Source organism: Paroedura picta, chromosome 2, assembly GCF_049243985.1.
Source record: "Paroedura picta isolate Pp20150507F chromosome 2, Ppicta_v3.0, whole genome shotgun sequence".
In the NCBI taxonomy this organism is placed as follows: Eukaryota; Metazoa; Chordata; class Lepidosauria; order Squamata; family Gekkonidae; genus Paroedura; species Paroedura picta.
Window position 1 is genome coordinate 96,270,595 of NC_135370.1, and position 24,262 is coordinate 96,294,856.

At 42.7% G+C, this 24,262-nt stretch overlaps 1 protein-coding gene across 3 annotated transcripts in view; it reads left to right on the forward strand.

Annotated features, from left to right (window-relative positions):
- Positions 1 to 463: 463 nt before the first annotated feature.
- The window catches only part of IPO7 (importin 7), a 50,729-nt gene continuing 26,930 nt past the window's right edge, over positions 464 to 24,262 (forward strand). For 2 of the 3 annotated variants that reach the window (XM_077321768.1, XM_077321769.1), the window contains exons 1-10: positions 464 to 693; positions 12,729 to 12,810; positions 14,336 to 14,489; positions 15,877 to 16,035; positions 17,590 to 17,746; positions 20,077 to 20,166; positions 21,186 to 21,280; positions 21,375 to 21,459; positions 22,020 to 22,154; positions 23,597 to 23,696. In XM_077321768.1, coding sequence (XP_077177883.1) covers positions 610 to 693; positions 12,729 to 12,810; positions 14,336 to 14,489; positions 15,877 to 16,035; positions 17,590 to 17,746; positions 20,077 to 20,166; positions 21,186 to 21,280; positions 21,375 to 21,459; positions 22,020 to 22,154; positions 23,597 to 23,696 — 1,141 coding nt within the window. In that variant the 5' untranslated portion in view covers positions 464 to 609. Of the gene's footprint in view, positions 694 to 9,643; positions 9,731 to 12,728; positions 12,811 to 14,335; positions 14,490 to 15,876; positions 16,036 to 17,589; positions 17,747 to 20,076; positions 20,167 to 21,185; positions 21,281 to 21,374; positions 21,460 to 22,019; positions 22,155 to 23,596; positions 23,697 to 24,262 lie in introns of those variants that run through there. The other variant, XM_077321770.1, reaches the window with a different exon arrangement.

Sequence of the window (24,262 nt, forward strand, 5' to 3'; positions counted from 1 at the left end):
TAGGTGCGAAGTCGTGTCCGACCCATCGCAACCCCATGGTCATATCACTCAATAAATGTTTAACAATTTTTTAAAAAATATAAAAAATTAACATCCACCCATTTAGGAAACCCTTCCAAGGGCCACCAAGAAACCCATCCCCAAATCTGCAGGAGTTTCCCAACCTGAAGCTGGCGACCTTCCCCTGCATACACACGGGGCTATGCTAGCAGGCACAAAGTGATCAACACTGCGATATAGGCTTTCCACTCTTTCTTTAAAGTGCTCTTCTCTTTGCTGCACATCTGGTGGCTGTCTTAACCTCACGGCTAGGCAACGCCGCGGAGGGAAGCGCCAGACGGAGGGACGTGAACGCAGGCGCCCGTGCCTGCTTGCCGCCCTCGAGATGGACTACATATCCCGTGAAGCCCCGCGGCGGCGGCCAGAGCGGAGCGGAAGGCGGCGGCCTCCCAGTGGCGGCGGCGAGTAGCTCTATCCGGGGCCTTGGCGCGTCTCTCCTCCTTTCGCGCCGCTGGCCGCCGCTGTGGGACGGCGGGTCCATGTGCGCATCGAGCGGCGCTGCTGCCTGTGCTCTCGCCCGCCTCGCCCAGCCCGCCCTCAGCCCCGGCCATGGACCCCAACACCATCATCGAGGCCCTGCGGGGCACGATGGACCCGGCGCTGCGGGAGGCAGCCGAGAGGCAGCTCAACGAGGTGAGCGCGGCCTGGCCCGGCCGGCGCGGCCTGGCCCGGCAGGGCAGCCCCCGGAGCGGCCGCCCCAGCTCCAAGGCCGGCCGCGGGTGGCGGGAGGCGGCCCCGATCCGGCGACGGAGCCCGGGCATCGGGGAGGCGGCGCTGGGCCGGGGGCAGCTCTGTGGGGCGGGGGAGCCACGTGTGGGGGCGCAGGAAGCGGACGAGGGAGGTCACCTCCACGCTCGGAAACCGCCGCCGCCGCCGCCGCCGCCGCCGCCGCGGGGGGGGAAGGGGGGAGGGCGGGCAAGCGCTGCTCTCCGGGGCAGCTGCGGCGTCCAGAGAGGAGGAGGAGGAGGAGGAGGGGGGGGCTGGGGGGAAGGAGCCTCTGTCCGCATGGAGTCCCTTTCTGGAAAGGGAAACGTGGGCAGGAAGAGGGAAGTAGGCGGCGGCAGCGTGAGTTGGGAGGCCTTCTCGTCAGGGGCTTCCAGGAAGGGAAGGGAAGGGAAGGCCTTGACAATGGCCGATCGCGCTGTCAGGCCGCCTTCCCGCTCCCTCCAGCTTTGTGTTGAGGCACATGGCAGCCGCATCCACGGCGGGAGGGGCAGGGGCTGAAGTTGGCGTCCCACCCCCACTTCCGATGTGGTTTCCAGACAGGGAACGAGCATGAAACTGCCCTTTTCGATAAACGGATGGCTAAGATACTCCGAAGCTGTAGGCTGGGATGTCATTAGTCCTTATATGGTCACAATTTAAGAGTTTTTAGGTTAGCCAGACTAAAGGGAGGTGCTGGAAGAGGTAAGGAGTGCAGAGGGAGATTTGATTTGTGAATCTGAGGACTATGGTCATTCTCTTCTCAGTTAAATGGTCCCATTAACAAAATCCTACTCCAGTCTCCTAGGAAATGGCTGGTTTGGATAGATTTGGTTAAAATAACTTTCTAACTTAGATTATATTTATAGTTTTTTTCCCCTTATGTGCAGTTTCAGCTTTAATCTCAAAATCTCCGCAGCAGACTTTAGACAACAGCCCTTTATAACAAAAGCAAGTTGTCCCTGAATTCTCAATTTAAAAGTTAGTCACAGTTGTATTAAGAACGATTTTGCACCTCAAACGTTTGAGTGCTTACAGCACTTGATGGCTGTTTTAAATGAGTTTTATTTAGAAGTGTAAAATTCAGCTAAGTTGAACCCTAACTTTGAAAAGTTTGCAGTTCTGAAATGAGTGGCATACAAATGTAGCTTCAAAGCTGTGATGTAGTGGAAAATAGTATGAGAGTGACAGAAGAAGGGTCACTCCCTGATTTGTGTGACTTGCTTAAAATGCAAACGTGCATGCAACACTTTCCCCTTATTTTTTTTGTTGTTTGACTTGTATCACTGCAGACGAATAATAAACCACTTGCCTATGCCTTATTTTAAAGATTAGACTAGATGAAGAAAGTGTCTGTTAAGACTTTGTTCAGGAAATAAGTTGTAAGGGAGGCTTGTTAGACCCATTCATTTAAGCTTGAGTATGGATCTTCATGAGTTTTGCTGTTAAATTTGTGTTCACCTATGAGGATATATTTCAGTTAATAAAATAAAATTTGGCAAAATGAATAATCTTTCCCCGTGTTTTTTTAATGGTTTAATCGTGCTGCTTTATAGCTTTACTCAGGCTGACATGATGGCATTAGTAACACACTGATTGAGGCCATGGCTCAGTGGTAGGGTACATGATTTATATAAAGAAGGTTCCAGGCTTAATCCCTGGCATCTCTTGCTAAAAAAGATCCTTGGTAGCAATGCTGTGAAGAACTCCAGCTGAACACAGGAAACAATACTGGGTTTCATAAAGATCAGTAATTTAGCAGTTCTTTTTTCATATGAAACTATAAAGTTTGGGTTAGCACAAGGGAGTACTATTGTAACTCTTCTGTGCATTTTAGATACTTGAGTATGCTGTATCATACGAGTCAGAATGGACTATGGTACTTGCATATAAAATAGGTTATTACTTGATGTTTGTGGTGTCTGGAAACAAGAATGTTGAATAATGAGTCAACACCATATGAGTCAGTATAGCTAACAACTCTTAGAGCTCAAAATGCAAAAAGTGACATCATTGGGGGGTATGTTGTCATATCTAAGCTGGAGCTTGGATTTGTCAACAGATGTGATCATGGAGTGATTGTGTCATGGTTCCAGGAAGAAGTGGATCAAGGTGGTTGCATTTTCTAGTCTTTCTTAAAAACTTTTAAAGTGTTTTTTTGAAGGTATACATTTTTCTGTTATAGCATACTTGGTCAGTCATAAAAAACATGTACTTTCATAGAAATACCCAAGCTGAATTTTGTTTCCTGCTTAATGACAATTTCATACAACCTTGGAAAACATGCTGATGTACACTATTTTGATATTTATGTTTATTCTGTAGCAAGTAGAATTATTTTTCAATTATGTTCTTTTTTACTATTAAGGGTTTTAATTCTGTTAAATAATGCTACTGAAGCAGGTTACAGAAATGGTATATGGACATGTTTAGGTGGCAGCTGGAGAAACACTGAGACCTTTTCTCTGCAATGGGGACTCAAAGCAACTTATAACACCATTTCCCCTCTTCCATTTTATCTTCACAGCAACAATTATGTGAGATAGGTGAGGTTGAGGGAAAATAACTTCCAATTTGGGTTTTCCATATTCTTGCTTAGTACTGACCACTACTTTACACTGGCTCTCATGCCAACATAAGACAGAGCTTTGCTCGTATGTTGAGGGCAGTATTCTATTCTAATACACTAATATTTGCAGTGTGTGGTGATTATACTGGTGTTCTGTCAACAGCATTGTATGGAATGCTGATGCTTGCAAATGGTAAAGCAGAACTGCAGTAAACTCACCACAGCAGTGAAGCTCAGCAACAGCTCTTCAGCACTCTCACACTACTGGGAGCTTAGTGATACGCTGTGCACAGGAATAACAGACTCGTGACTCTGACTTCAAATTGTTCTAAATCAGTAGTTCTCAACCTGGGGATCGGGACCGCCTTGGGGGTCGAACAAACCTTTCACAGGGGTCGCGGCAGGGCAAGCAGCTTGGCGGGGTGGGATGCTGCCACTGTTGCTGCTACTCCTGAAGGCGCCCACCAATTTATATACAATTTATAATCAATTTATATACAATCATGAACAATGGATCTTCATGCCATTGGTCAGTTTCGGATTAATTTCTATGAAAGAACACTTGCATAATTTTATAGTTGGGGGTCACCACAACATGAGGGACTGTATTAAAGAGTCACGGCATTAGGAAGGTTGAGAACCACTGTTCTAAATGTTCAGGGGGTGAAGCAGAGGGTCAAGTGAGACTAGAGATTATAATCTCTGATAAAATCAGTAAAATGACTTGATTAACCATATAATGAATGGATGATACTCAATGTATACAGAGAAAATATGAAGTACCCAATTCTACTGACTGGGAAAAAGGATTTGGCTGTGGCAGAAATTTTAGACTTTGTCCATATTGTGTCCCATAATGCAAAACATAATGAAGACTGTTCTTTAGGTACAACATTGTTTATTTAGTTCTTGTAATACCCCCCCTTCCCTGACGGGGATCATGTTCAGTGCTTCATTTTATTCTCCCAAAACCTCTGTAAGGTAAGTTAGGCTATGTGTGTGTGTGTCCCAAAGTAACCCAGCAGAGTGATTAAATAGCTTCAAAGCATTAAAGCAGGTTTTCTCAGAGATTTTTGAAATTTGTTAAACTTTCATTGGGTGATATGACGATATATGATCATTTCAACCCACCCACCCCCCACTTCCAAAATGGCCAATTATGGGCCTGGATCAGTGTGTATACAGCTGTGTACCTCAACCATATTCTGCATGACCATGCCAATTCTGGTGTTTCCAAGCCTGAAGAATGTTTCAGGGGTTTCTTAACGGTAATAAAGTTGAGAAAGACTGAATTAAAGATTAATTGCCAAGTTTTTAAGAGCTTTACTAACTCTGCTCTTGCGATACCTATAATGAAACTTCTGTAGATAATTATCTTACTCCTACTGACAGCTGCTGTCTGGAATGACAGGTTAAGGTCTTTCACTTCAATTGCTACCTGATCCTTCTCTAAGGGGTCAAATCTGGAACTTTGATCATGCAAAACGTGCCCCGTATCCCTGAGTCCCTCTCATCTTTGTGAGGCAACTGGAGATGGAATGATCTGTGTTAACTTTTCATAAACAATGTCCATGGTTGATGTTATTATTTTAGATGCAACCATGTGACTAAATCATGTGTTACATATCAAAGTGGGAGGTAGAATATAAGCCAAAATAGGGTTCCAGCTGAGGTAGCTACATCTCTTCCCTTATCAGCCCTTTAGTACCAAACTGTAATTCTGTAGCTTTGCTATTCTACCATGGAAGATCTTCTCTGTTAAAATAGTACATTAAATTTGGGTTTTAAATAAGCAATGTTACTTACTCATATGAGCTTAACTGGACATGTTGTACATGTTAGGGACTAATGCTTAGCTGGCTAGCTACTTAAGACTGTATCAAGAAGTGGGGCTGTCCACTGATCTGGCTGCAGTTCTGAATTGTGCTGTGGAAAAGATGGTACAATTCCTAGCTTAGAAAAGTTAATGTTTGTTGCAGTGGCTTTAAATATTCCTGATATGGCAATCCCCTTCAAACCAGTGACTTTGGCATAGGAAGGAAGCACATAATTTGGCCAGTGAACATGGTTCCCATTTACAGTACTACTGAAATAGCATTGATATAGCAACATGTGGAAAGGAGTACACTGGTAATTCTTAATTAGGCTGTGGGGAGACCCAAGATTATTTTGTCATCTGTGCAGAGTGGTATTGTGTTTGTGCACGTGCACAGCCTCTTCATGCAGTGGTTAATCTGGTGCTAATTCCAGGATCTTGATAGGGTATGTAGCACTGTAAGAGTGCGCGACCAGCAGGCAGGCATCGTCATTCGCGCATCATGGCCGATGTCTCCTGCCAGACGGGGCCGCAGCCACCCACAGTCACTGCGGTGGGTCTCCTTCACCAGTGAGCGGGTTCGGCGTGGGGAAAGGAGTTGGCGTGCGGCGCAGCGAGGCAGAGGTGAAGGCTGTGCAAGCCGGGAAGCGTACCTGGGTCAGCAGGATGACCTCATCAGGCAAGCAGGCCTGCCCCGGGCAGCGGTCAGGCGTGTGGGCGGCAGCGGGCTGTGAGGAAGAATCATCATTTGGAGACAGCGGGGCCGATCGGGGCCTACAGTTGCATGGGCCGTTTGGCTCTCCTGGAGGCGCGACCAGCAGGCCGACTTCTTTTTTTGTCCAGAGCAGTGGTTCTCAATCTGGAGATCGGGACCCCTTTGGGGGTCGAATGACCCTTTCACGGGGTTGCGGCAGGGCAAGTTGCTTGCCCGGGTGGGCCATCCACACAACAGCCTTGTGGGGCAGAAAAACTGAGAAAAAACCAATTTATACACATTCTAGCTGCTGCTGTGAGATGGTCTCTCTGGTTCTGGACATGGGTTGAGGTTTTCATTCCAGAGTCATCATCACAGCATATATCCATTTCAGGGTGATAGGATATTTGGAGATTGCCTGGACAAAAGCCTTGTAAAAACAAGGGATAAGAAAAAACCTTGTCCAAAGACCTTGAGGCATACAGATAGAAAGCAGTACATTGGGGTCTCCTTTCGTACTCAACATTTTATCAAGGTTCAAGCAAGACCAAAGAAGGCTCTCCTGGAGCTAGTCAAGACCCTTCTGTAGAGAAGAGGAGAGCAACTATGCAGGCAATTCAGGATGGAATTTCTATGCTCCATCATGCAATCTGCAACCAAGAGAGTTTCTCACCTCCATCAACTTCACAGGAGTGTATCTTCATGTTCCTATTTCTCCAGCTCTTAAGAAATATCTCCACTTCTCCCAGAGGTCAGGAGAACATCCTGACAGGTGTTTCTCACCTATCTTCGAGGGAGGCAAGATCAGTTATGGACTTCCTGTCACTCAAGAAACCCTGGTTGAAACAGCCTTGCTAAACTGCTGATGGAGTTGCCAAATTGGAGAAGGTGACTTTTATGAGGCTGAAGACAGGAAGCTGAAAATTAGTTCCCCCCTTAATTGGATGGTGGTATTTACCCTGTCAAGATGTCCTTTTCTCTGAAGAGATGAATCTTCAGTTGCCTGTTCTACCAATTTATTAATTCTACTAGATTCAAAGCCCATTTCACATTCAAATGAAATGGGCGCTAGATGGCATAGGGGAACCCCCCTCCCAAACCCCAAAGGCCTACCCCCCTCTCGTGGCTCTCTGGAGCCTTTTCCCGTCCACCGGAGCGGCCTGCAACGTGGTGAGGTCGCTCCGGCGGCCGGGAGAAGGCGGTGCGCCCCCCCCCTACCCGTGGCTCTCTGGAGCCTTCTCCCAGCCTTCTCTCAGATTCCCTGGCCGGGTGAAGCAGCCAATGGGGAGCCGCGCTTTGCGCGGCTCCCCATTGGCTGCTTGGGCTGGGATGGACCCTCGGAGGAGCCAATCAGGAGCCGCTTTGCGGCTCCTGATTGGCCCCTCCAAGTTTTTATCCTGGACAGGGCCCGCCCTAACTCCTCCCACACAGCCATTACTCCTTTATTCAGTCTGTGGCGCTCTGCGCTGAGGGGCTGTTTAAAGATATTTTAGAGTATTCTACTACCGAGGTTCATTAATGTAAAAGGGCTGCTGTGGACCAAATATCAGCATTCTTGGAAGAAACTCCAGCCCTTGACCCATTTTAGTTGGGCTTCCGGCCTGGGCATGGGGTAGAGACAGTGCTGGTCACCCTGGTGGACGACCTCCGACGCCAGGTATAGACTGAAGTGGGTCAGCACTGCTCATACTATTAGACCTGTCAGCAGTGTTTGACACAGTAGATCATGAGCTCCTAGGTCACCGCCTAGCCGACACCTTGATACAGGGAATAGCCCTTAAATGGCTGAATTCCTTCCTCCGGGGCCGCGGACAGAGGGTAGCAATAGGAGAGAGTGAGTATCTAACTGACACCAGCTCACATGTGGAGTCCCACAAGGAGCGGTCCTCCTATCTTATTTAACATCTTTATGTGCCCTCTGTCTCAGCTGGTGCAGATATGCGGATGATACCCAGCTCTTCCTCCTGATGGATGACTGCCCAGAACCCTTAGCCAGATGTCTGGAAGGAGTGACAAAATAGATCAAGCAGAATCGCCTGAAGCTGAACCCTACAAAGATGGAGGTCCTGTGGTTGGGTAGGAAGAGACCATGGGAGGAAGTGTGTCTGCCCATCTTGGACAGTGTACAGCTCTCAGCAATACACTCTGTCAGGAACCTGGGCGTTATCCTGGATGCTTCCCTTACAGTGGTAGCGTGGCTGTGGAGATCCCACATCCAGCCGGTACTCCAGCAACCTGGCTGGCTCCCAGTTGAATTCCGGATTAAGCTTCTGGTAATCGCCTTTAAAGCCATACATGGTTTGGGCCCAGTGTATTTGAGAGACCGCCTCCCTGCTTATACCCACAAAAGAGCCTTATGTTCTGCCACCTCCAACAGGCTACGGATCCGTAGCCCCAGAGAAGCGCGTCAGACCTCAACTAGGGCCAGAGCCTTCTCCGTCCTGGCCCCCACCTGGTGGAACGAACTCCTAGAGGAGATTAGAGCCCTGCTCAAACTTCCACAGTTCCGCAGGGCCCGCAAAAGGGAGCTCCTACACCAGGCATTCGCTTGAGACCGACCAACTTAGAACACCTGCTGCCCCCCCCATCAGACACCCTCCCATGACTGGAAAAAAATTGATCTCCCAAAGTTGTTGTTTCTTATTATAAATGTTAACATAGATTATTAAGACGATTATTTGATATTATACGATGTATTGAACTGTTATAATGTTTATTGGAAGTTGTATGATGTTACAGAATATATAATGTTCCATGTAAAGTTATACAGTGTTCAATGTAAACTGCCTAGAGCTGCAAAGAATGGGTGGTATAAAATCCAAATAAATAAATAAAAACAAATATAATTTTTGGAATTTATCTGATATATTTGTCTATTATTTTTATTTATTTATTTTTCACATTTATATACTGCCCTCCTCGAAGGCCCAGGGCGGTTTACATAACACTGAGAACTATACAGGAAATCATATATATAAATAACTATAACATTAATATTATATAACATTAATAACAGGGTAACAGTATAACATTAAACAATAATACAAACAGCCCCAGGAGTCTTTATGGACTTCTGGGGGTATGGGGAAGGGGCAGGGGCCCTGCAAATGTTGTTGATTGTGCCTTGGACAGATTTTCACAAGGAAGGTGGTTCCCATGTCTAGTCATGAATTGGTGAATTATGATACACTAATAATGGATTGCCACCTGATTGCTACCTATTAGTTGATAATGAATATACAAGAGTACAAAGAAGAAAAAGCCATGCATAAATATGCTGGGATCTAAAATTCTGGGTGCTTTAGCAGCAGATATGAATGTATTTGTTAGATTTCAGGAGTTAAAAAGCTGTAGGAAGTCAAAGATAGTAATGGAAAAAGAAAATGAGGGTGGGTAGGAATAAATGAGTTTCTTGTTGAAGGCTGCCTTTAAAAAAGTTGAGCCCCTGCCTCTAAAAAAATTGAAGACTCCTTTATTCATACATCCTTCCTCTGCAGTCAGGTTCACCTGACAATCTGTGCTGTCTTGTAGGTGCCAGGCTATGCTTTTTCTGCTATTAATGTTATTATATAAGTATTGATTGATGGCCTGTGGCCTGCTTCTTATCAGTTATTTATTGCATTTTATTTTTGTCTGACTTTAGTTACTGTTTTAGACAGTAGTAATGACAGCATAATTCTGTGCTGCACTAATGGTAATGATTCTGTAAGCCACTTTAGGATCTGTTCTTGCAGAAAAGTGAGATAAAGATATCTGAAATTGGGATAGAAAATGTTGGTACAGACATTCCTAAACACTGGAAATAATCCATGTCGAAATGGAAATGGAATGGTTGCCCTCAACTTCTCTTTCTGTTTTCCAGTTTCCATTTTCAGTAAGGAATGCGGAGGTATGCAAGTTTGCTAAAGGTATTGTGGCTATGCCACAATATGCCTGAAGTGCCTACGTATGAGCTTTAATGAAAGCCTCATTCTTAATATAGCTGAGAATGTCATTCTCCCCGATTAAGCATTTTGTAACTCAAGCTTTGCATATTCTTGACACAAATAGCAGCTGATACAATAAGATGTCATATTTTCTGCTTGATCTGAGTGCATTATGTGATAGTGTCCATTGCATGGCATTTTGTACCTTTGCCTAAAAATGTTCACTGGTGGGTTTTCAAGGGTTGCTGTTTGTTTTGCAAAGCCATTGTTGCCAATGACAATTCCAAGTGCCCAGAGTAAAGGAGCACATTGGAAAAGAGAAATGTTTCCATCAAGATAACAGTTTCCCAAGCAGTCCCTCATTCTGCCTTCCTATACCTGTACAATCCTGGGTAGTTTTGCAGCCAGAAAATCCTGATGGATTCATTGAGTGTGGATACATTTTCAGTGAGCAGGAGAAAACCTTTTTCTTTGAATCTAGTCTTCAACCAAACTTACATCAGTAACATTACTCTTTTCAAGTCACATATTTGAACCAAGATCTGAGCTATTTTGTTGTCATGCATTTTTGTTGAATATATTCTTTTAATGTCATGCCTGCTTTTCTCTATACCATATTGCCCATGAAATGAGTCACCAGTGAGCAGAATATTAAGTCTGAACAACTTAAATTTGCAATAGGTTCCTAAGATGATTCAGCTTTGTCTAGAGTTATAGGGGAAATGTTTTACAATTAATTGCCCTAATTTCTATCCCTATTTATTTGTTTGTTTGTTTGTTTATTTAGCAGATTTTTATACCGCCCCCTCATACGGCTCAGGGCAGTTTACATATAACACAGCAGTCCAAAGAGTTGGCTCTTCCTTGTCCTCCTCCCTGGCTGCTGCCTCGGGGGCTGCCCTGTCACTCTGCTGCCGGCTCACCTTTGGTGCCTTCCAGTGGCTGCCATGGCTGGGGCTCTCCCTTGGCATGGCACTGTGCAGCTGCTGCTGGCATCGCCCCCCAGCGGGCGGCAGGAAGTCAGGTGCACTGGCGGGAAAGCAAGCAGAGCAGGGGCTCAGGTGGCGGCGGTGACATTCCTCGGCAAAAGACTACCCCACCCCCCCGGGCCCCAGTAAAATTGTCAAGTGTTGACCGGTCCCCAGTGATAAAAAGATTGGGGACCATTTTAACAGTGCAAAACCAAACCAAGAGAAAATATTTTTAAAAGAACCAAGAATAAAAATGCTCCCTACACCTTTACAATCCCTCCCAGGCAAATACAAAAAGCACACAGAAAAACCTATTTTAAAAAATGGTAAATCAGACCTGGGATAGAATAAGAAAGCCCTTCAAGGGCAGCAGAATTAGTCCAGTGTCACAAACTGACCACAGCAGCAGGTATACACCACTCGCCCTGAAATGGAGTGAGGTTGTGAGCTTGCTTTTAAGTGTCTTTGTCCCTGCTGTTAGAGTCATGAAGAGTTATGAAATAACTAGGGGCCAAGCATTCAGGAATACACTCTGTGGATGGCTTCCCCCTTCCCCCAGGACTTGGAAAGGCTGCAAGCAGCTGTTAGGGAGCTCATCGGCAGGGGCAGCTCTCATGCAGCAGGGATGTGCAGCCTCTGAGCATCAGAGGGAAGTAGGAAGAGGAGGGGGGTGGTTGGGTGGGTGGGGGATGGAAGGCAGTTGGCTGGCTGCTGGACAGTCAGGTAAGCCAGTTGGAGGAGGAGGCGGCACTCAGGTGGGACAGCCGCCCTGAGTGGGTGAAACACTGAGTGGCACTTAAGCCATGGGACACGTGCCTGCTCCAAGGCCTTACCAGAAATATTAAGTGGAACAGATAGTCATGATTGGATGGACAGCTCTAGTGTACCTCTGATGCAGGTTTTCTCAACCAGGATCTTGTGAAACTCTGGGGTTCTTGATAGCCCTGGAAGGGTTTCCCAAAGGGTGCGAGTTAATTATTTTTAAATATATATTTTAAATTTGTTACACATTTATCAGGTGATATGGCCATATATAAGAGCCTCTTGTGGCGCAGAGTGGTAAGGCAGCCGTCTGAAAGCTTTGCCCATGAGGCTGGGAGTTCAATCCCAGCAGCCGGCTCAAGGTTGACTCAGCCTTCCATCCTTCCGAGGTCGGTAAAATGAGTACCCAGCTTGCTGGGGGGTAAACGGTAATGACTGGGGAAGGCACTGGCAAACCACCCCGTATTGAGTCTGCCATGAAAACGCTGGAGGGCGTCACCCCAAGGGTCAGACATGACTCGGTGCTTGCACAGGGGATACCTTTACCTTTTTATGGGCATATATGGTCATGCTGACCCCTCCCAAAATGGCCAGTGATGGGCGTGGAAAGGGTGGGAAGAGAAGAGGCCCTGGATGGGTGTGCATGCAGCTATGCTTCCCAACCATGTTCTGCATGATCACACCAATTCTGGGGTTTCTCAAAAGTTGAGAAAGGCTGCTTTGATTCCTGATTAGATTACATGGCAGTGATGCTTCAGCTCCGGTTGCTAACGATACAAAAATGAAAAATAGGAAGCCTTAAGAATCTGGTCCCAAATATTTCTAGAATTTTTTAAAGACTTCTGGTGCTCTGAAATAACTGGCTATTATTTCACATACATATATATATTTAAAACAAAAACAAAAAACCCACCATTTGTAAAAATGTATATGGATCTGAAATATTTGAATACACATCCTTACTTGAGAGCCTTGAACTATTTCCTTTTTATCTATCACATTTTCATCCTGCTTTGCCTCCAAGTAGCACAGAGTTATATACATAATTCTCTCCACCATTTTATCCTTACTGAGGGAACAATGGCCCATGGTCACCCAGCAGATGTCTATGCTGAGAGGGAACCCTAAGTGCTTTCTGCACATCTTTGATTGAAGAACATATGGCACCTAATTCATAATGATTTTTGAAGACTGACACCTGATTACTTAGCGTACTTCTGTTTCATAGGCTCACAAGACAGTGAACTTCGTTTCAACACTTCTTCAGATCACTATGTCGGAGCAACTTGATTTACCAGTGAGACAGGCAGGTAAGTGTTGTTGTTTGTTCTCTGAGAATATATTTCCACATGGCTTATTATTTAATATGTAATTGAACAAATGTAGCAGAAAATCATCAGGGCTGGCTTAGCTGTGCTGGTCTTAAAGAATTCTCAGCTAAAAATCTAGAAGAATTTCTTGACAGAGTGTTTCCTAAGTGGGACAGGCTCAGGAGGTGGTGGGTTCTCCTTCTTTGGAAGATTTTAAGCAGAGGCTAGCTAGTCATCTGATGGAAATGCTGATTTTATGAACTTAGGCAGATTGTGAGTGGGGGGCAGGAAGGGATGTGCCACTGTTTGTCTCTTGTGGCCCCTCCTTTCATATCCAGGGAATTGCTGATCACCACTGCAGGATGGTAGGTGAATTTCCTCCTGCCCATGCTGGATCCTGGAGATTTTTGGGTGGGGGTGGGAAAATCCCTTGAGCATGAAATTGGGGTCACTGTGGGTGGGCAGGTAGTTGTGAGTTCCTGTATTGTGCAGGGGGTTGGACTAGATGACCCTGGAGGTCCCTTCCAACTCTATGATTCTACATGGAGATGAGCTGTGGCTTGGAGGGAGGTTTAAAGAAGGGAAGTTGAGTAGTAGTATGGAGTGGTCAATTCAGCAATAATTCCAGACAATAAATCCAAACAGAAAGTGAGGTTCAGTCTGATTACTGTCTCAGAACCAAGAGTGCATAGATGGGGGTGGGGAGTAAGAGTCATAGGGATAAAAAAATAAACACTGATTTTCATGGACTTGCCAGGAGATGGAGGAGTCTGGGGAAATCAGACTTGGTGTAGGAGAAAACATAAAATGTATTGGGAGGCCTGGGGGGAGTGCCTGTCACCCTGCTAGAATGGCACCTGGTATGAAAGAACTTTGGCTGTGCGAAGATGATGCAACAATTGCCTAGAGATGATAGCTTTGATTCCTTGATTAGGTTGATATATATACAATATATAAAATCGAAGTGCCTGTATATATGGAGTTGGTTCTGATTCTTCTAAGGGTATACGTGCCATAGCCCCTTCATTGATGATTCAGTTGTCATTTCAAGGAAGCTCACATGGATTTTACCAGTTCAGGGATTCCTGTGAAATCTGTAAAATTTCTGGATCTGGTCAATTTTTGGAGCAAAGGTCAGCCAAAATAGAGAGTGATGCCAACAAAGCTGGCACATAGTAGTCTTGGCAGTACTATCCATTACATAATAATTCAACTTCTGTTTGAAGAGTTAATTATAGTTTATATAAGATTTGTCCTATTTTGTCCTTGTGAAGCTGTTGAAGGTGGGGTGGGTTAGCTGCAAGTGTCACACAGAGAACATGTAAAAATAAAGATTGAAAATAAATGGTGCTTGATATGTTATATTCTATGATGATAATCATGTGGAAGAATTTTTAAGGAACAAATTGAGAAGTTTTATTAGTGTGTCATTGTTTGCTGTTCATGTAATGAATGGAATCGATAATTATGTTCATTATGTATACTTTTGTTTTGGATCTATTAATATTGAGATGTCTCTTAATAGGTGTTATCTACTTGAAGAATATGATAACTCAGTATTGGCCGGATCGGGATACTACACCAGGGGACATCCCACCTTATTCAATACCTGAGGAAGATAGACACTGTATTCGTGAGAATATTGTAGAAGCCATTATTCACTCTCCTGAGCTGATCCGGTATGCCTGGTTGAATTAAGGTCACTAAATGTAACCTTTCTGCATAGAGGACCCCATTAGGTTAAATTTTCATTGTTCATTAGAATTTAACATAACTTTATACTGGAAAGCATAAGATCTGTATAGCTAGAAAAAATGGCAAGTGATTAATTGCCCAGACTTCAAGGGATCTGTGTACCTTGCATGGTGTTAGATACTTAGCAAGGATTCCATTCTGCTGAGGTGGCAACAAAAGGGAACCTTCTCCTTGTGCTGTGGAACAGTCTGTTTGCTTAAGGCCACCTAGATCAGGCTTTCTCAGACACGGTTTCGTGAAACCTTGGAGTTTCGTGACAGCTATGGAAGGGTTTCCTGAACGGATGAGAGTTAATTAATTTTTTATAATATTTTAAACACTTATTGGGTGATATAACCATATATGGTCATGTCAACCCACCCCTCCCAAAATGGCCAATGGTGAGCCTGGAAGAGAAGGGCACCCTGGTGGGCATGTACACAGCTATGCTTCCCAATCATGCGACTACTGGGATTTCTTGAAGCCTGCACAATCATGCGACTACTGGGATTTCTTGAAGCCTGAATAATGTTTCAGGGGTTTCTCAACAGTAAAAAAGTTCAGAAAGGCTGACCTAAAGAATCACCTGGATCCCCCCCCCCCCAGCAGCTTTGGCCCAAGGAAACAAGCAAGAGCAGTCTAGACCCAAGGATCATTGAGTGAATGGAGAAGCATGACTTTCTCAAGGGTGGACAGGGCAAGACAAAGCTAGAAGAAAGAAATAAACAGAAGACTCCACAGGCAGAGTAAAGAGGAAGGGAGCAGCACAGTTAAGTGGTGCTGAAGGGGAGGGGTGGACCTGACTTGGCTTGAAGCATACAGCCAGCATCCTACCAAATCTTGATTCTGAGGCCTGAGAGGAAACAGCACAAAATATATGTGGATTCTAGGAGGGGGGAATTACAGCTGTAATTTTTGTGATGCTAAGGAGGAAAAGTAGTCTGATAGAATTTAAATGCTTAACACCATTCAAGAGATTGAAATTTCCTTAACTGAGTTGTTGCAACTCCACATTTATTTTAAATACAAGCCACTTCTCCCACATTATTTAGTTGTTTATTATATGGTGTGTGTGTGTGTTTGTATAGTAGCCAGGAGATCCTGATTGTCTGACACCCAGGCAAGAGACGTTTAGAGGTGTCTTGCCATTGCTTGTCCCTGAGACATGACCCTGGTATTTTTTTAAGGTTGCCCTTCCAAGTTCTAGCCAAGTTCTGCTTAGCTTCTTAGATCTAGTGGGATTGGGCTTGCCTGGGCCATCCAGATTGGGTGCTTCTCCCACACATAAAAGAAATAGCAAAATATGTAACCACATGTGTTTTTGTATTCCAGAGTACAACTTACTACTTGCATTCATCATATTATCAAGCATGATTATCCCAATCGTTGGACTGCAGTTGTGGAGAAAATTGGGTTTTATCTTCAGTCTGATAATAGTGCTTGTTGGCTTGGAATTCTTCTTTGTCTTTATCAGCTTGTAAAGAACTATGAGTAAGTTCCCTTGTAGTAATCTAGAAGCGACACAGCAGGGATGTGCTATACGAGTAGCTTACACAGCTAGTTTCTAGACAATAGGTCTGGGTGAGTCACTCATGCTGAATAAGCTGTGGACTGGGCCCCTGCTAGGATGATTGTATGGGAATTTGTCAATGCCGGAAAAAGCTCCTATCAAGATTTGTGTGCACTGGCATTCTTTTAAAGTGCTGTGGAATTCAGAACTACTGCTGTCCAAGCCTCTGCAACTACCGTTAATGTGTTCCATTCATTTTCAAGTTTTAGAATGCTAAAGCTGTCCTCCTTAAGAAGTCACAGGGTTATTTTAACAGCATAATTTGTGGCGCAGAGATTAATGACACTTGTGCTGCTTGAAGTTAAACAGGTATAGTTCTGATAAAAATCTGTTTAGCGGTCTTCTGAAAGCTGCTATGGAGAGGAGGAAGTTAGCCATTAGCTGAATAATTAAACTGTTTACATTAAAAAAACAATGTGTTTACATTAAAAAACTTTTAAAAGTAGTGCTGATTCCTCTTTGAAGTTTAGAAAGTCTTAGGTAGAGCCCCTCAGTGTGGTTCCTGATAAGTGTTTTTTAAAATTGGGTGGGGCCAGTGGGGCTTTTGGCCAGTCTGTTGACCACTGCAGATTTGATTGGTTGCCCCCAATTTTCATTTAAAAAAAAATTGCTTTGGTGGCAGCAGCTGTGTGACTGAAGGTGTCACTGTGTTAATGAAGGTGAGCTGCATGTCTGCAAGAAAATATATTGAAACAGTATGTTAATTTTAGAAAGCATCCTGTTAAGCAGAGCTTCTACTTAAAATGTTGAAAAGTTACTGACATAGTATGGTTGGCTCTGTTTTCCCTGGCAGACATTTTTAGTTCTACCCACCAACCTGTGTGAGAATTCCAAAGGTGCCCTCAGGTTGGAGAATCCCTTTCAGCATGCCCCAATATTCAAACTGGGGTTTTTCTTCCTAGAAATGATCTCTGTGTCCCTGCTATTATTTATTTTTGGGTAACTTAGTTCTAGAAGCTAGGACACCCACCCCTTATTTTTCATGTTCTCCTGAATGCTTCTTTCACAAATACTGCAGGACCATATAATTCTCTATTCTCCAGTTGCCTTCACAGTTTTATAAAATTACACCCAGTGAGACTTGGATATATTTTAGATTCCTAGATTAGGTAGCAGGTTAGGTAGTATGAAGTAGCATGAAGTTAGATGTGTTAAAATCAGACAGCCAGAATGTCTTCAGCTCTTGTTTATTTCAAGAAGTTCTGACCTTAATTTGCATTTACTTTGTGCTTTGTACATGATACACTGTTAAAAGAACCAAGTTTTTGATACGTGTGTTGGAGCAAAAGTGGTTATTTGTTTCCTGGCATATCACAATTATGATACATTAATAAATTGCATTGTTTCCAGAGCACAAAAAGATATTGATAAACACAGGGCTTTCTTGGATAAGGACTTCCTCTTCAGGCTTCTCATCTTTCTTTTAAATTGTAGTTGCATTTAAAATCTTTTAAAGCCGGTTCTTCTTTTTAAAGGTATAAGAAACCAGAAGAGCGGACACCTTTGATAGCTGCAATGCAACACTTTTTGCCAGTTCTGAAGGACCGTTTTATACAGCTTCTCTCTGATCCCTCTGATCAATCAGTCCTCATCCAGAAACAGATCTTCAAAATCTTCTATGCCCTTGTCCAGGTGTGAATCCATTTATCTTCTTAAGAGGTAGTATGTGTGTTAATAATGCTGTCCTGTGCAGAATTAACTCCACTTGATTTCATTGAGCTAAGAGTAAAGTGTCACTGCACAGGATGGCACTGGAAATCATACAGATATTTTCAGAAATGGTTTTCCATCATTGTCACCAGAGATATAACAGATATGGGGTCTGTAGTAGATTTTATAGTTTTTAAAAACCTTCTATTTGTAAATCAAGAAAGGAATTTGTTAGATACTTGTACTGTATTGAAAATTGTGATATTTGCCCTTGCAGGTGGGCATTGTTATCCTGTTAGCATGGATTGTAGGAGACGGGGAATTCAGTGCATATGTAGTCTCTTTTAATGACAAAAACACTATCTGTTAAGGGATATTTTAGAAAAGTAATAAAGATTGGATGAATCTTTGAGCTCACCTGAATTCTTTATTTATAACTATGTATTTACTTCTATAACTATATGAACAGTAACTTCTGGAGGTCACATGGGCTAACAGAATTAATGAAACAGTAATATAAACTATGATGAAGTTGTAAAAATACTGCAGTAAAAATATTAATAAAGCATCCCTTGATATAACATAAAACAGCACAAATAGCAACTCATAGTTCCAGAAACTATAAAAAAGGGGTACCCTGCAGAAAGCAGGCCATAGAACAGCCAGCTAAAAACAATGAGGCAATATGCACACTGTGATGTTGATATGTCTTAATGCATTTTCACCTAGAGTAGAATCTGCTGGTGCATTAAATTCTTTTGTCTGCTACTTTGTATTTCTGCTGCTATTTAGACTTTCCTGGTCAGCATTGTCCAAATGCCTTCCTCCTTTCAGGCTGTCTACTTCCCGGTTATTGCATGCTCATTGCTAGGGTCTCAGCTCTCATAGTCCATTGTCTGCTGTTCTGTGGATGCCTTTGCAGTCCCATCACTGCTTGTTCAAGGGGGTTCTTCCTTCCTGCAGCATCCATTTCTCTCCAACGGCTCACCAACAGGCTCCCCCCCCCCCCCGTTGTCCCACTTGTCACTTGTTCCCCTGGCATTCTCTAGTTTCACTAGCAACCACGATCCTTTCATCCTCTATCATCTGGCTGTTCCTTATATAAAGTAAATTGTAGATCATTTCTATTACTGTATGGAATTGCCATCTAAATATAGATATATATTACCTTTAATGGCATAAAAACACAAATACATAAAAGGTATCTACAACTCGAGTAAACATACAAAGTGGACACAGGAAGCCGAATACATAACCTAAGATTTTGACAAGCACAGAGAATTAAACCTTAACATCGCATGAAGTATATTTGCAACCTTGGACAATCAGACATGGTTCTTTTCACTAAGCAGGACATTGATGATTTGTCGTTCATTTCTGCAAAACAGCTCTAGTTCGACTATATGGTCCTGAATTGGAGTATGCTGACTAGAGAAGACAGGACAGACTAAAATAATGTGAGGAGGGTTGTCAGGGACACCTGATGTTGGAATTTGACAAAACCTACTATGAGTCACATTAGACAGAAAAACATTTGTCAGAAGCAAGGCCTTCCTTGCCTGAAAAGAGTCCAAGGAGTATAGGTAAGGAGGGAGAACTTAGTAGAATACAGGAATATGCCAAATCTAGGGGAACAGGGGCTACAAGGAACTAAATTTAGGAGTTCCAAATCCTCAAATCTCAATGTGGTTGTTTTATAAATATATTTTTCCTCTTTACCCGACAAACCAAGATACATCAATGTATATGCTTTCAATCTTAGAAGTGATTTGATTATACCAGTTTGAGAAATTGTCATCTATATAAACCGAAAGAGTAATTATAGAATTTGATTTTTTTAAACAGAGCTAGTCAAAAGTTATCTAGTACCATTTCTTTAGTCCAGCAAGAGGAACTGTGTGTGCAGCAAGAGCTTGTACTTCCTACTGTCTTTATGTAGCTTCTACTTATGTTTATTTGTTATTTAAAACACTTATACTCTATTTTGGCTTACAGAATGAAATTATTGCAATCACAATCAATTATCTAGATAAAATATAATAGATCAAAAATGTGTGTTTGCAATGAGACAAGCTACTAGCCATTTGAAAAGGAGGAGGGCATATTCTCTGCTGCAGTGAAAATAGTCAAGGTTAGATTCTTCAATACGTATGCATATTCCCCCTTTATAACTATATATATACCGTGCCAGTAATACTGTGACAGTTTTCCATATTTCAACAGTCAACAAGGTGCCTAATAAATGTTTAAGAGATCCAGATGTATGTATAATGTTTTGTTTTTAAAACCAGATTAATTTGTATTTTTAATAGTATACATTACCCCTTGAGCTGATCAATCAACAAAACTTAGCAGAGTGGATAGAAATCCTGAAGACGGTTGTGGACCGAGATGTTCCAGCTGTGAGTACTTGTTACTTTTGGTTTGTCTTGTTCAGTTTGCCCTAATTATGTTTCAGTGAGATTTTAATTTGAACTGTAATTTGTGGGCAAGCAAGTGTGAAAAATCTGAACTAAAATGGAGGAGATCTGACTTCAAATCCTTACCAACCATTACACTCCCTAATGTTGGACAGTCATTCTTGAAGTCTAACCTTCTAAGGTCAGTGTAAAAATACTGGGGGGAGGGGGGAAGACACACACTGTACATTCCCTGATATCCTCCAAGGAAGGGTAGGGTAAAAATACAGTAATTATATGAATATACAAAGTTGTATGCTGGTAAGTTTTGTCCTGTTGGATTCTACAGAAAATAAGGCAAGTTTCTTTTTAACTGAACAATCACTTAAAGCTTACTCCATCTTGGCACTTAGCTTATGATGGATGCCCTCGGGGAGTTCCTGGCACCTGCACTTTTGGCCTTTGGACAACTGTAATTTCTATTTGACCGAGCTTTTATACATTCTTCCCCATATGTTAGAGCCTATATATTTTTCTTTGTGTTTGTTGGACCTGAGTTTATGACTGTTTCAGTCTTGCCCCGAGGTGATTTGCCTGCTGCTGTTCTGTTTTTTCTGGTGTTCTGTTTTTTGCAGTTTTATGCCTGATCAAGGCTGTTAATGATAGGATGTTTTGAAGGTTAATAGAAATAGTTGCTGTACATTGGAAGTGATTTGACAGCATATGACACACACACACACACACATACACACACACTCTTCATGTTGGCTGAGTTATGTCATACTTTGTTCTTGATCAGGTGGGTTTGATGTTGATTAGTTTGTTAGTTTTCAATGTTTTACATTTTCATTGTTGCTGCCACCTTGAGAGTTCTCCCTGGAGAGGTAACAAACCACCCCAAGACATAGCATTGAGCGGTGATATAATAAATTAAATGAAGAAAGAAACAAAATAAAAATAAGTAGATGAAAGTAACTATTGTTAGATACCTACTTTTGTAAATATACTGTTGATTCTTAAAGGAAACTCTTCAAGTTGATGAAGATGATAGACCTGAATTACCTTGGTGGAAATGTAAAAAGTGGGCATTGCACATCCTGGCTAGACTTTTTGAAAGGTAATGATTTTTCTAAAGATTCCTTTTACTGTAAGAATATAACAACAATATGAATAAAATGTTGCAGCATTCTTATGTTTCTTTCTAATAATAGATATGGAAGCCCTGGCAATGTTTCCAAGGAATACAATGAATTTGCTGAAGTTTTCTTAAAGGCCTTTGCTGTTGGTGTTCAGCAGGTAAGATATTCTTGATGTTGCATGTTTGTTTGAGAAGTTTGCCGTACATTTTCTCCATTCTCCAAAGATTAAAAATCACACTAAATTTGTGTAAGTTATTTAGATTTACAAATTATAGTCTTTTGAAAAACACCACTTCACTTTAAAATGTGGCTTAATTCTTCATTGTTGATATTTAGCAAAAGTTATTTTTGGGTTACCAAACAGGTATTTTAATGATGGCATGAACACTTTAGCCAAGTTTAAGTTGTGGAAGGGAAATGCCAAGCATTTCTGGTGGCTACACATGGCACCTGCTTCTCAACCTCCAAAAGGTTTCTCCATATCCCCTGTGAACCATTTTATACAGAGCTATAAAATGCAAACCATTTGGGAAAGTGTTCTTATTGGAGGGATAAATGTAGCACAGCCAGCCATTGCCTCAAATGCCCTGATAGGTACCTAATATCATTAGATCCTTTTCCATCTGCCCCCGAGACCCAGCCTGTAGTTAGTTTCTGACAGTTATTGGCAGGATGATTAGATCTTTCAAATCTGCTAATTAGAGTTAATTTTCTTAGGTTTTATTGAAAGTATTATATCAGTATAAAGAAAAGCAGTACATGGCTCCTAGAGTGTTGCAGCAGACACTGAACTACATCAATCAAGGTGTGTCACATGCAGTCACTTGGAAGAATCTGAAACCCCATATCCAAGTAAGTATTTTGTTTCCTTGGGACTGGTACTTGCTTAGCTTAATTGTATATTAGTGTAGTCCTGTTGCAACATATTTTTAATGGCAACAAACTTCTTTTATTTAAAACATTTTATTGTTGCTTTTCCACCCAGTCAGGGTCCACCATTGGCAAACATAAAAACTTTAAAATGTCTAAACAATTAAAATACAGTTAAAAACATGAAGTCCAATTAAAAGCACATAGACAGCACTAGAAGGAGAACCAAAACCTATTATTGGGAGCATGCCAGATGGAGTGGATGGAGTGCAGCTATCAGTCGCCCACTCTGCCAGGAACCTGGGCATTAGTTTTGATGCCTCCCTCTTAATGGAGGCTCAGGTCATGACGGTAGCATGACTGACATTCTATCACCTTCACCAAGCCAAACTATTAGCACCCTACTTGGCCCCCAAGCACCTAGCCACAGTGATCCATGCAATGGTCACCTCTAGGCTGGACTTCTGCAACTTGCTCTACACTGGCCTGCCCTTAACCTTGATCTGGAAACTACAACTGGTCCAGAACACAGTGGACAGGGTCCTCACAGCAACACCATGGAGGTCCCACATTCGGCCTATCCTCCAGCAGCTGCACTGGCTTCTGGTCGAATTCTGGATCAGGCTTAAGATTCTGGTTATCACCTTTAAGGCCATACACAGTCTGGCCCCAGCATACCTATCACCCCTCTGCCTATACCCCTCAAAGAGCCTTACGCTCCACTACCTCCAATTACCTGGTAATCCCTGGCCCCAGATAAACTTGCTTAGCTTCAAGCAGGGCCAGAGCTTTCATTATTCTGACCCTCACCTGGTAGAAAGAGCTCACAGAGGAGGTCAGGGCCCTGATGGAATTTGAACAGTTCTGCAGGGCCTGCAAAAGGGAACTCCTCCATCAGGCATTTGGTTGAGGTCAACTTGTACCACCACTTCCCAAGGGCCCTCCTCCTGAGCCTCCCTCCTATGGCATCCACCATAATTCCAGCCAGCCAGTATGAGTTAATTCAATGTTTCCCACATTTTTCTACTGTTCCATGTTGCTTGTTGTTTCACTTCATTATTGTTAATCTAAGTTATCTGTATTGTTCTGTTTTATGTGAACTGCCCTGAGCCTTCGGGGAGGGCGGTATAAATAAATAAACAAACAAACAAATAAAATAAATAAATAAATACCTAAGTTCTTTGTCACAGAGAAAATATTTAAGGATGTTCCAAACTTCAAACCTACCACCTTCCATATATTTAACAATAAATCTAGAATTTTTAATTGCTGGATGCTGCTTTGTACTACACAGATGAAATGCTCAGAAGTAAAATGACAGTTAAATAATCTAGAATGAGTTTCATTTGGTCTGTATATTATTCTCCATGATGATGATGTTCCAGAGGTACACAATAACATGTAAACTGTTCTGTTAATTGCAGGGAATTATCCAGGATGTTATTTTCCCATTGATGTGCTACACAGATGCTGATGAAGAGCTATGGCAGGAAGATCCATATGAATACATACGTATGAAGTTTGGTAAGTGGTTCAGATTTTTAAATACATTTGTGCAGAGAGTATTTGCTTTTTTAAATCAGATACTTAAATGAGAAAAGGCTCAATATAATAATTGGAACCAGTGCCAAATTTCCACACTTACTTGAGCTTTTGTGCAAGTGAAAACACAAAATAAGACAATAAGCCACTGCTTGTGCTGAATCAAAAGTATTATATTTCCACTTGTGCAGGTTCACTTGTAACAAGTTTCTGGGCACTGTAATATAATGGTAGGGGTTGCAGAAGATGTTGTGCAGATTGAACTGCCCTTTCCCTGCTTGCACATGGACAATATAATTTTGTCCCTCCTGTAGCTGTGGCAAACTTAGGAGAGGCTTATGTCAGTGTTTGATGAGGAATCCTGTGGAAAGTAAGCATAATAAAACTGACCCATATTCCATGCCCCTAAAACTAAGGAAATGCCTTTCTGTACCCCGCCTTAGTATAGCTCATGACAGGCACAGAGTTACGCACCAAGAACAGACAGTGACTTCTCTTTCGCTCTGTCCTGCACTGAAAAAACCATTTTGCGCTTTCTGATGCCACTG